This window comes from Phocoena phocoena, chromosome 15 (genome assembly GCF_963924675.1).
Source record: "Phocoena phocoena chromosome 15, mPhoPho1.1, whole genome shotgun sequence".
Taxonomy (NCBI): Eukaryota; Metazoa; Chordata; class Mammalia; order Artiodactyla; family Phocoenidae; genus Phocoena; species Phocoena phocoena.
Genome location: NC_089233.1, coordinates 43902834 through 43915826, shown reverse-complemented (window position 1 = coordinate 43915826; position 12993 = coordinate 43902834). Strand labels below are relative to the sequence as shown.

General features: G+C 54.9%; 1 protein-coding gene across 1 annotated transcript; it reads left to right on the top strand.

Annotated features, from left to right (window-relative positions):
• Positions 1 to 9454: 9454 nt before the first annotated feature.
• On the top strand, positions 9455 to 11858 carry LOC136135539 (cystatin-9-like). The gene is made up of 3 exons (XM_065893423.1): positions 9455 to 9690; positions 10883 to 11009; positions 11766 to 11858. The coding sequence occupies exons 1-3, from the start codon at positions 9455 to 9457 to the stop codon at positions 11856 to 11858; spliced, it is 456 nt and encodes a 151-aa protein (XP_065749495.1).
• Positions 11859 to 12993: the final 1135 nt, after the last annotated feature.

The following is a 12993-nucleotide window of genomic DNA, read 5'->3' as shown; positions in this document are numbered from 1 at the left end:
TACCCACCACATGGTTATAAGAAGAAAGACAAACAATAACAAATTAGAATCCTCATATATTGCTGGTGGGGATTAAAATGGTGCAACTGTAAAAGGTTAAATGTAGAGTTACCACATCACCCAGCAATTCTACTTCTCTGTTGATACTGATATAAATGAAAATGTGACCATAAAAAACTTATACATGAATTCTTACAGCAGCATTATTCACAGTTTCAAAAAATAGAAATAAAACCCCCAGATGTCTGTCAATTGATGAACGAGTAAACAAAATGTAATATATCTACACAACAGAATATGTTGGGCAATAAAAAGGATGTACTGATCCATGCTACCGCATGGATGAACCCTGAAAACGTTACGCTATTTGAAAAAACTCAGCAACAAAAAGACCACATATTGTATAATCCTGTTTATGTTAAATGGCCAAAGGAGGCAAATTTATGGAGACAGAATGTAGACTAGTGGTTGCCCAGGGTTGGGGGTGGCAGAGGGGTGGGAAGTGACTGTTACAGGTAGGGGGTGGCTTTGGGGGAATAATGAAAATGGTCTAAAATTAGATTTGCACAATTCTGTGAATATACTAAGAACCACTAAACTGTACACATTAAATGGTTGAATTGTGTGGTTTGTGAATTATACCTGAATAAAGTTGTTTTTAAAAAATTCATCCCAAAGCTACAGTTGACCCAAACCAAATGTTTTCTGCCTGTTCTCTTTCCCATCCCAAATAATTTCCGGCCACATTTCCAAGCCTCAACAAAATTAAATCAGTACAGTCAAACAATTGTACTCTGATGACAAGTCAACATAGACATTTCCAGCCCGCCTGACCCCCATTATCTCATTCCCAGGAAAAATCAAATTCAAGATTAACTCCTCTTGCAAGATGAAGTCTTAAGAAATTAGAGTCCAAAGGATTTAAAACCCCAACTAGGATGCCCTTGTTCTTGTGTGAGTTAAAGACCCAAAGTCTTAAGTTAAAATTCACCAAGGATCCTCCCCCAATTTTTATTTGGTTCAGGCTCAGCCAGAATCTCAGCCATTGAGGCTCCTGGTCTTGGTTCCTGGGCGAAGTCCAATTTCCTGCAGCCACTAGAGCCCATTTCTCACTCTGATTGGGTGTAGGGGTTTTAAAGCAGCACTTCCCAAAATGTAGTCCTTGGACCAGTAGCAGTAGCAATGCCAGCCGGGAATCTGTTAGGAATAAACATTCCTGGGCTCCAGCCCAGCCCTGCTGAATCAGTCTGGGGTGGAGCCCAATAATCCATGTTAAGAAACTGTGGCAGTGCTTCCCTGGTGGCGCAGTGGTTGAGAGTCCGCCTGCCGATGCAGGGGACACGGGTTCGTGCCCCAGTCCGGGAAGATCCCACATGCCGCCGAGCGGCTAGGCCCGTGAGCCATGGCCGCTGAGCCTGCGCGTCTGGAGCCTATGCTCCGCAATGGGAGAGGACACAGCAGTGAGAGGCCCGCGTACCGCAAAAAAAAAAAAAAAAAAAGAAGAAACTGTGGCAGGCAGCCCCCTGGCTGGTCCCCCTGATCTCCATCTCCTGGGATTCATGCCCTTGTGTAATCCCTTTCCCCTGAGTATGGCTGGACTCAGTGACTAGTTTTTAATGAAAGGACCACGGCAGAAGTGATGAGGCATCACTGACCAATCTTTCCATAACATCTGTAGACTGTGGCTTCCGCCTCGGGCTTCCGCCTCGGGCACTCGATGGCTCACTGTGACCACAGGACACTCAGGCAGCCCCTGGAGAGACTCACAGACGAGGAACCAAGACATGCCAGCAGCCACATGGAGGGGCTTGGAATCAGCCCCTCACCAGCCAAAGCAGTCAAGCCTCCATCTGAGACGCATCTATGCTGACGGCCTGATGTAACCTCATGGTACCTTGGGCTGGAGGCACCAGTTTGGCTGCACCTGGATTCCTGGGGCACAGAAACGGTGAGACAATCAATGCTCACTGTTTGAAGTTGCTAATTTGTTGCACAGCAATGGGTAACTGACTCACCAGCCCTGAGGGCATTCTGAAGCAGGCTAAAGTTGAGAACCACTGCTTCACTGAAGGAATTGTCAGAGACCAACTGAATCAGATTTCTCACTCCTTCCCTTGCCCTTCAGTAAGGATCAGGAAAATTGTTTTTTTTTTTTTTTTGCGGTATGTGGGCCTCTCACTGTTGTGGCCTCTCCCTCTGCGGAGCACAGGCTCCGGACGCGCAGGCTCAGTGGCCATGGCTCACGGGCCCAGCTGCTCCGCGGCATGTGGGATCTTCCCGGACCGGGGCACGAACCCGTGTCCCCTGCATCGGCAGGCGGATTCTCAATCACTGCGCCACCAGGGAAGCCCAGGAAAGTTTTTGATGGTCTTCTGCCCTTTCATTAAGGAGTCCTTTGGCTGCTTGTGTTTTTTTGTTTGGTTGGTTGCACTTTTTAGTGCCAGAATAAGTCAACACGGCTGTGAATTTTGTTTTTCCCAAGCAATCTTGCAATCTCATGAGGTGCAAGCTATGAGGAGGGATGTTGGGGAAAGAGGGAGGGGCACAGAGACGGGGTAGGTGGGAAGCCTGAGGGCAAGGCAATCACCTTAGGATTTGACTGCAAGGGATTTGAGCTCTCTCCCATGCTTATCTTAGACCATGTAGACTGAAAGTCTAAAGGCAAGTGCCACTGATCACTCCCCAAGTGAGCCCTGGCTATTGCTGGCACCGTCCCCCTGCCCCGTCCCCATACTCACATCACTCTGTGGGGTCTCACAGCTTCTTTGCATTCCCAGGGATGCAAAAAGCTGAGAACCATTCTTTTCTTTTTTCAAATTAATGTCAACACACGAGCAACCCCTTCACGCTCCCAGCCACTGTCCAGGCCCCAGGAGCAGGTCACTGTGTCCCAGTTTTCCCAGGGCCTCCCTGGGGCTGGTCTGGTCACAGGTTTACATCACTGCCCTGAACTGGCCAGTATCAGGCTCTCTGTCTGATCTCTGATGTGACAGGGGCAGCGGACACACGCAGGCATCGCCCCACCTCTGGTACCTGATGCTCACATTTCACTACTGCTAGAGGTCACCTTTTGACTTGAACCACTGTGCGTGGATGCTGGACAGGTAGATCCAAGTCTAATTCTTTAGCCTGCGTTCACGTGGGTGGTGGGAGGCTTAAGAAAGAGGTTCACTTAGTTGAGAACAGCTGACGGGCCTGAAAATGTAAAGAAGGTGGAAAATGGATGGGATCAGTTTTCTGTTCCCCCAAAGGGAATGCCACCTCTGCACTGACTTTCCTGTGTGATGTTTCCAGAGTAAGTGCCAGTGCTGGGCATCTGTGGTTGATCCCTGAACAACACGAATTAAAGAAGTGGAAATTTGGCCGAGTTGACGGAACTGCCGCAGGAGACCCCAAACCGACTCTGAATGGACTCGTTTCAAGGAAAAGCAGCTGGCGTCTCCGCCACGGTAGCCGTGAAGGCAAAAAAGACACACTTGTCAGATTGGCAGCGTCTAAAGAGACTGTTTTGAAAAGAGCAGCGGTAAACACTGCCCAGAGTTGTCAAAATGAAAAGTCTGCAGGTTTCCACACAGCGTGAGAAAGTGGCCCGGGCGGGACAGCCCCAAAGGCCCAGGCAGAGGGGTTCCGGCCACGAGGGAGAAAGGGAGGCACTTGGCTGGCGGACGATCACACAGATCTTCTCCCTGATTTCATCCCAGGATAGAACAAGAGCCCAGGGCTGCTGACCTGGGCGTGGAGCGGGGACGGTGGTGTTCCGGGAGCCCCAGTTCAGCGGGGCTAAGAGGTCACACAGCACAGCTGCCCACACCCCTCATGGGAACTTGACCCCAAGCCACATGCAGGAAGAGGGGAGGGGCTGGGAAAGCTGAGAACCTGCTGTGGGGTCAGAACACAGGGACTGTATCGCCCGAGCTCCCCAACACGTGGAATTGGAAGCTGGGAGGGCGAGTTTGGCTGTCAAAGCCTTTCAAAGAGGCAACCATCCTACTCGATTCTCCAGGATGAGTTTCCTTGAGCTCTGATCCCAGCGTGAATCAGACCAAGGCCAAGTAGCAACGCCCGCCCCCCTAACCTGCGTCCACCCCATCCCGGGGGGACCTGACAGGCAGTGATGGAGCCTGCAAAGCCCTCCTTGATAATAGTATTTGATGCACATTTCCTGAGTCGTTTTGCAGATGTAACCCCCTGTCCCGCAACAAATGGAAGATGTTCACTGCTTGATGACCAAGAGCACATAGCCCTAGGCCTCCTGGAGCCTAAGGACTGAAAATGTTAACCCCTGTGACACCGCCCTGCTACCTCACCATCAGCCAATCAGAGAACTGTGCACAAGCTGATCACAGACCTGCAAGCCCCCTCCCTCACCTGGCTTTTAAAAGTGCTTTGCTGAAACCCTTCCGGCGAGCTCGAGGCTTTTTAGGGCGTGAGCCACCTGGACTCCTTGCCTGGCCCTGCAGTAAACCTTTCTTTGCTCCAAATTCTGACATTTCGGTTTGTTTGGCCTCACTGTGCGTAGGGCACACGAACGTGCGTTAACAACCCTATACCCCGTCGCACAGCCCAGAACCCCAGTGCTTACTGCTGGTGACGAGGGTGGTCAGGACCATGCCTGGCTCCCGAGGGACGCTTGTCCCATGACCAGGGAGAAGCATGGGCGGCACAGAATTGCTTGTCAGCGCCTGGCTCTGCCAGGGTCTCTGCGGTGCCATCCACGCATTACCTTGTTCATCTCATAACCACCCTCCAGGCGGGTGCCGGGTGATTCGAAATCTGTGGTCATGGAAACAGGAGCTGACTTGAATCAGAAATGTGTCCCCGGGGCGGCGAGTAGGAAGAAGTGTAAATGAGGCCCCAGCTCAGAGGTGTCAGCCCCAGGGCCTCCATGGCCCTGCTTTGCCTCCTCCTGGTCCTGTGCATGGCCTCCACCTCCCCCTGCCCGCTGGACCAGTGGAGGAGGCCTCACATCCTTTGTATTTTTCTTTCTTTTTGTCATTTTCAGATGCTGTTGTAGCTCTTCCTTTTCAGTTTAAATTTGCTGGAAGTCTAAATGGCATTCCTTAAGTGAACAAAACTCAGTCACGTGATACCTGCGCTAAGCAGGGTGGGGTGGGGCTGGGCCCACGCAGAGGGGCTGTCCTGGCCCTGCTCCAGCTGATCCTGATACAGTCCAGGGCTCTTGGCCTTCCCCAATCAATAGAAAGTGATCAGAGGCCAGACAAGGCATTCAGGCTGGCTTTGTTGGGGCCCCGGCTGCAGCAGGGGGGAGTGAAGACAAACAGGTTCCCTTGCTTGCCTGCTCCCTGAGGGGGGGGCGAGCTTGTTCCTTATATGGTGTGAGGGTACGAGTGTGTCCAGGGGTCGGGCTGGAGTTGTGGCCCGGGTGGTCTGCCCGCCCCTTAGGTGGTGGTGTGTGCTGGGGGCATGCCCAGTACCCTGCTTCTGCTCCAGGCTCTTCAAAAATGGCAGTTGGGTTTTTTGGTCTCTTTTGTCCAGAATTTGCCCTAACTTCATGCATGCAGTTATTTTTAGTCCCATGCCATTTCTTTGTATTTTGTTGCTGGAGGAGAGGTGTGTCCAGGTGCAAGCATCGCAGAACTGCAGCAAAGCGTCCCAGGTCCCAGCCGGTCTCAATTTCTCTGGCAGACGGTGGTCACGCAGCTCGGTCCTGGGGTTCTCTCTGCCCATTTCTTCCTCTGACCACGTGGACCCTAGGCACATCCTTGTTTCCCAGCTCCTGGGGAGCCTGGGGAATCTTGGGCTATTTGGGTGGGGTCCCGAGGGGAGTGTTAAACAGGAGGTGGTCTGGAAGCCAAGCATGCGATCCTGGGCAAGGAGGCGCAGACAGGAGGGTCCGGTCAGTCTGGGCAGTGAGTTCAGGGCACCAGACCCCCCGGAAGGAAGGCTTTGAGCTGTGAGTTTGGGGGCGTTGTCCGGAAGGCTCATTGTGTGTCCTGTGTAGAGATGACCGACTGCTCACCCCAGCTCCCCAGAGAAGGGCTGGTGGTTGGTCCTGGCCATGGCCCATACTCTCTGATCCTTGAAAGGGATGCTTCTGGCACACAGAGCTGGGCTTCACGGAATCACGCCCATTTCAGTGAGTACTTCTGGAGAACTCCCTGTGAGACGCCCAGGGGGTGTTTGGTGCCAGCAACACGAACATGGACGTGACAGAAGCCCTGCCTCCCCTGGGAGACAGGCCAACCGGTGCCCATGATCCAGTCCAAGGAGACAGAGTTCTTCCGATGGGAGTCAGGACAGCTTTGGAAAAGAGGTGGCACTTGGCCTGGGCCCTGAGGGATGAGTAGGAGTCTTGAGAGCAAAGGTAGCCCAATCCCAGGTACAGGCAGGGCCAGGCAGAGGGACTCCAGCAGGGATTGCATACCTTCTGGGTTTCCTGGGCCCCGGCTCTGTCTGTGCCCATGTCTTAGGGCCTCCCAACCTAAGGCCCACATTCACCTTTCTTCCCTGGGCTCTTGTCTGGATGTGTCCGTAGCTCTCAGTCTGGGAAGGGAGACCACCAGACCACCAAGGACTCGGGGGCTCTGTACACATTTGTAAGGGCCAGTCGTGTCCACGTGCTGTGTCCCGGGCTGGCTGTGGCCATGCCGTCCTCTCCTGGGCTGCACTGAGAGGAGAGATGCTGTGCACAGGGGTCCACACCGTCCCTCGTATGAGAGTGTGTGTGGACACCCGCTTTGAATGCACAGGTCTGCTTGGCCTCAGGACATGAACAAGACAGACCCGTGTTTTTCAGGCTCCTCTGGTGACAAAGTGTGAGTGGCCACTGTGGGCATTGCCGGCCTCTGTCGAGATACTTGCTATCCATCCAGGTGTGTGTCAGGACTCACTCACGTCTCCACAGCCTGTTCCCCCCAAAAATCCACTGAGACGTTCCTGCAGTTGCTGACCACCTCATCTCACCCCTACACCTGGATATTCACTGTCCGGCAAAAAAAGCCACGCCACTTCCGTTTCCTTTGCAGTTTTAGTGAACTTATAGCCATCTGAGAAAACGGACAACCTGTTGTGGATTTTTTTGGTTACATCACTTTATGGAAAATGTGACTGACGAGCAAAAGCCGCACACATCCAATGTCTACACTTAAGAGTTTGGAGGTTGGGATCCATGTGAGAAAGCTCCCACTGCCCAGGCTATACACGGATCACCTTCACGTTTTTATTTAATGTTTTGCTTTTCCGGTGTTGAGAGCACTTATTCAACATCTGACCTGTCAGCCCAGGTGCCAGTCCACGGCAGTGTCAGCTCCAGGCCCTATGTCATAGAGTACACGTCCAGAAATTGTCCATCTCGTAAGTAAGATTTATATCCTCTGACCAACATCCCCTCCAGTTGCCTCCTTCCAGCGCTGGGAGCCAGCATTCCACTTTCTGCTTCTGTGACTTTGAGTACTTTGGAGTCCTCATGAAAGTGGAATCAAGCAGTGTTTTGTCCTCTGTCTGGCTTCCGTCACTAAAATTTCCTCCTGGTCCATCCACATTGATGTAACATCCTTCTGCTTCGAGGTTGAATGGTAGTCCAGAGACACAACCTCTCTCGGGTTTTCCTGCACGTCTGGCTGCTTCTCACACCTGATCATATTGCCTTGCTTCTTTGTTGCAAACACCAAATGGCAAAACGACATCTTCTAGCTAGGACTGAGTCCTGTGCTTGGACACCAGGGAACGGCGACCATGGAAACTGTTTGAAAAAAAAAAAAAAAAATCACAGGGAATTCTCAGGCAGTCCAGTGGTTAGGGCTCTGAGCTTTCACTGCCGAGGGCCAGGCCAAGATCTCAGGGAGGAGTGAGGGGAGGATGAGATGTGAGCTGGTCTCGGGCACCTGGGCACCCCGAGGAGGGGAGGCCTGGGCAGGGTTCAGAGTGCCTGCTCCCGGGAAGACAGCAGCTCTAAGCAAGTCGGGCGGGGGTGGGGTGGGGACAGAAAGTCAGGGTCAAAGCCCCTTCTCTCCCCCCATAGGCACCATCTACTCACTGATGCTGGGCTTCTAGAAATCCACCTTTTTCTCTGTCCCCAGGCGTGGTATCCTTACTCCTTCTCTGATCCAGTGTGGCCACCAGAAACCATTCTCAAGTCCCCAGCCCACACAAGTGAGTGACTTCCCATTGTGACTCTGCTGTGGCCACTCCCGGGGACCCTGAACTGTGCTACTCAACGTGTGGACCAGAGGCAGGGACAGTACCATCCCCTGCGAACCGACTAAGAGGCACATTCTCCAGGCCTGAACAGACCTGTTGGGTCAGGATCCTGGAGGAGGGCAAGGCCCAGAGTAGGGGGCATCCACAGACCTCCAGGGGATGCTCAGCCCCTCGGAAGTGCTCCAGTAGCTGCGGACAGAGGATAAAGGCCTGTTTCGGGGGCACAGAGGCAAAGTCTTGTCTGGAAAGAGTGTGCTGTGTCATCGTCCCAGAGCTGGTTTGTGCCCCAGCTGGAGGCTGTGACAGTCTCTTCCTCGGACGCAAACCCAACACACAGGAGTCGTGTGCCCGCTGAGCTGTGGCCCCGAGGCGCCGAGACACTGGCGTCTGCTGCGGGCTCAGCTCAGCCTCCTGAGCACCTTGGCTTCCTCCCCTCTCTCTGCTTCCCCCTCACTCACTCTGCCTCCTCCGGTGACAGCCCCAGACAAGGGGGCACCCGGGCCCAGGGTGTGTCAGAGGCCACCCTCCAGTCACACCTCTGGAGGGAGGGTGTGTCCATCAGCTAGCCAGGCCCCAGGCTGAGAACCCAGGGCGGAGTGATTGTGTCATGCGAGATGCAGGGATTTGGCGGGAAGCTCCTGCTTCTAGGACCTGCAAGTCTTCTCCCCCGGCACCCGCCCAGGGGCTTGGGCACCTGTGTTCCAGAACTTGAGGGGGCTGGGGGCCACGGGGGACAAGGACACACTTGCACTTGTCCGGACCTCGGCCCTCTGCTGCTTTCTTAGCGTGAATACACTTCCCCTCTGGGCAGGCCGCCTTCTGTCACCCACAAGCTGGCTCTGGGCCACTCATCCTCTTTGGCTCTGTCCCTCCTCTTCTCGCTGACCCACACCTACTGCTGTGTCCAGAGACCCCCTTCCAATTCAACCCTTTGCAATTGTGTCCTTGATTCAGAGTCCGAAACTGGGACACACAACTCAGCCTCCCCTCCCACTGAGGTGCCGAGGGGGGTGTGTGGCTGGGCTTCAGCTGCAGGGGTCCCTCCTCCACGGCTGGTCCTTCTCCACCCACCCTGCCTGGGTCTCACTTCTCTTTCCTCAACAGGAGGCAATTTTATCAGCTTTGGATGGAGGAGGCAGGGTCACAAGAGGGAAGGGACAGGGTGTGACGCCAGAGGGGAGGACCAGGGCTAGGAGTATGTCCCGGAGCAGACGAACTGGCCCAATGCCCAGGGAGGCTGGGTGGGAGCCGGCGCAGGGAAGGGCGAAGCCTGGGTGTCCGGGCGCCCACAGCCATGCTGTGTCAGCAGTGGACGTGCAGGTGGGCTCAGCCCTGGGCCCTGCTCCTCTTAGGTCCCCAGCTCGTGGTGACTCACGGCTGGCAACCCCAAGGGGAAGGGAATGGTGAAGACCAAGCAACCTTGGAGCTTTACTTCCCTGCCACCGTGGAGTATGCCGTACATGTATTCAACCAGAGGAGCCAGGACAGCAATGCCTACAAGGTGGTGCGGATCCTGAGGTCGTGGAAGGAGCCGGTAGGTACCACATCCTCCCCGCTCCTGCACTGGCCCACACCTGCTGCTAATGAGGGTCAGGAGGGGGTTGTCATCAAGGGACCTCTATCACCATTTGAAACCCATAATATAGAGGGATAAACTCTATTTGGTTAGTTTCAGGTTTTATAAAAAAAATAACTTGGGAATTTTTTAAACTGGCAGTCTACTCACATGTAAGGGGTGTTTTCAGTTTTCATCATTTCTTACCTTGTTTAATGAAGAATGACCAAATATGGAGTAAGAGGGGATGAAACGATTTAGTAAAAATAAAGAGCCAGACAGAAGATACTGGATTAGAGAGATTTAGAAAAGATTTCATGGAAATAACATTAAAATAGGTTAGTTGAGGAAAAACAGAGAGAGAGAGATACACAGAGACACCCACAGAGGGAGGGGGAGAGCGGCTCGGGAGTCACAGGCCCCCCTGGTCCTGAGGAGCCTCTGGGAGCTCACAACCTTTCCTCTGACTCCACGTGTTCTGGGCTCCCTCTGGGTCCCCACCTACGTGGACCGAGTGTGATTTACACTCTTCCCAGATGGCATTCTTAACCCTAAAATGTTCCCCTAGCAATGCAGTCTCTACAGAATGCAACCAGGGGTGTGGTTTTCATGTGGGCTGCAGACACGAACACCGAGAACACTCCGGAGGAGGAGCACTTCTGGTCCTGTGTGTGGTTGCGTGCGCGTGCGTGGTTGTGTGTGCGTGTGTGGCTGTGTGCGTGTACTTTGTCTGAATGCTTGTGTGTGGTGGGGCGCTGGGGCGTCACTCCCTCTGCACCACTGGGTTGAGTGATAGAAGGAAGGCAAAGGGCCCTCCACACTGCTGGGCTTCACTCCGTGGACACTGGAGCTGGTCCTGGCTGGTCCGGCTGCCCTGCACCCTCCAGCTGGGCCTCTGTCTATGGTCTTTGGCCTGGAGTCCAAGACTGACTCTGGGTGTTGGAAATAAAGGCCGGATGGAGCCAGAAGACACTGTAAGGCTGAAGGACCAGGGAGTGGAGAAGAGGACAGAAACCTTCAGAGTGCACTTTGTGAGAGGGGTGGTTTCATAGAGCCATCGTCCCAATCCTGTGAGTGTGCCTGTGTGCTTGTATTCTCGTGTGTGTGTGTGTGTGCGTGTGCGTGAATGTGTGTGTGGGGGGGTTCAGGGAATGGGTCCACTTCAAGGTCTGTACAAACGCAGGCAAATGGCATCGTGTTCTCCACGGAGCTGCAGCTCAGCCGAACCAGGTGTGGGAAATTTGACGAAGACATTGACAACTGTCCGTTTCAAGCAAGTCCAGACGTGAACAATGTAAGACACGCGACAGCAGCCCTCAGGTTACAAGGCTGTGGACGCTGCCTCGGGGCAGGGGGTGTGGGGAGCGATGACAATGCCCTTCCAAGGGACACGGAGGGACATTCGCAGGATGGAGCCCAGCCAGACAGGCCGGCCCCGGTCACTCGTATGCCCCTGGCCTGTCTAGCCGCTGCACCCCAGGTCACACTGAGGTCAGGTTGCTCCGGACCACTTGGGTCCGGGTCACCTGGGGCAGAGACGGGAATGTACCCTCCCTGGTGTTCACCCACCTCCCTTCCCTGCCTTCAGGAAAAGTGCGGAGAGGAGCGGCAACAACATCACCTTGGCTGAGTAGCCCCCTCTCGGGTCCCCCTGCCACTGACCCAGAGCCCGAGGGGTGGAAGCTGAGGAGCCCCACTGCCCTCCCTCCCAGGCCCTGCCCTGGTGATAAGGCGGGTGAACCCCGCCCCAGGACAAACCCGAGTCGAATCAGAGGCCCTGCTGGGACGCTGGGGTCATGGGTCACACTGGGACATCCTGGGGGGCGGGTCCCTGGAGACCACAGAGCTGGAGAGGGGAGAATGACCCAGGTGCCTCTGGGGTTAGGAGAGAGTCCCAGGTCGGGAACATCCAGGACTGAGGGCCAGAGCCTGCACCCCCAGCTGCCCACCCCAGGAAGGCAAGGTTGGGGGGATGCTGGCTTTAGAGCTGGGGCCACACGCTTCCCAAGGCTCCTCCCGCCACTCTCTGTCCCTGTGCTTTGTCCCGTAGACCATCACCTGCTTCTTTACAATTGACACTGAACCCTGGAGAACAAACTTTCAACTCCTGAACAACACCTGCTCGGAGGGCTCGGCTGAATGAGACCACACCCTGCCGTGGCCCTTCAGTGGCTGAGCAGCTCTGGTTCTGTCCTCTGTATGAGCAGGTGTCTGGGTGTCACATCCGGGCAATGTGGACATTCCTCCCTGTCATTTCCTCCTGTAGAATTGGTCATTAAACGTCAGCACTGCAAGCAGCTTTGTGCCACCTGGTTCCAGAGGTTGGGTGCTGGGCAGCTGAGGCTGTCCTGCCAGCAGGGCAGCCGGCTGAGCCCAGGGGCTGGGTCTCTCCTCCGTGGACACCTGAGCCAGCCGCAGGTGCCGCAAGGTAGGAGCACAGGTGCGTCTGAGCAGTGTCTCCAGGCTCAGCATCCCTGCCCCAGGGTGGCCATTCAGAGGTGGCTGTGCTGAAGCCCATGGCTGCCCTGGGACTGTTGGTAGCAGCCACGTGGACCTTCTCCCTCCTTGCCTCCTCTCCTTGTGCTGCCTGCGATCACCTCCTGAATCAAAACCTGCTCTCAAGTGTGTGTCGCAGGGTCTCCTGGAGAGGGGACCCTTTGTGTGGTGTGAGGACTTCTTCAGGATGCGTCCTCCACACACACCTGGCTGGCTTCCCAGGCCCGTGACTCCGGCAGAGCCAAGGGGAGCCCAGACACGGGCATCCTCGCTGTTGGTGGGCATTGCTCAGCATAGGCACGGCTGTGCTCTTGTCCCCCTGCCACCTGGGCCTGGACCAGGCAAGTTGCTCTCCAAGACCCTCCCCCACCCCTCCTCCTTCTCCCTCTGAGGCCTTTCCTGACTCCTGGCTGTTTCCACCAAAGGAAGCTTAAAGGATCCTTTACGCACTGTGCTTCCCATCATGTTTCCAAGGAACCGAAGCCACAACTCTCCTTAAGCAACTCCTGGGAAAGGGTCTCCTCTGAGGTCACCCCAATGTGGGGAAGCTGCCTGGCCCTTCATGAGCTCACCTCTTTCCTGGGGCTGTGGAGGGACCCTGGGAGGGGCGTCAAACCCGGCTTCTGCCAGGGATGGTGCGCTGCCTGTCAGCCCACACGCGTGGGGCTTTGCCAGTGCATCTGCCCCTGGAGGGGAGCTGCAGGGCCTGGGTTTGTTCCGACCCCACTATCCCTCACTAGTCCAGAAGGTAGGACACCTGCACTGCTTAGCTTGGTGAGCAC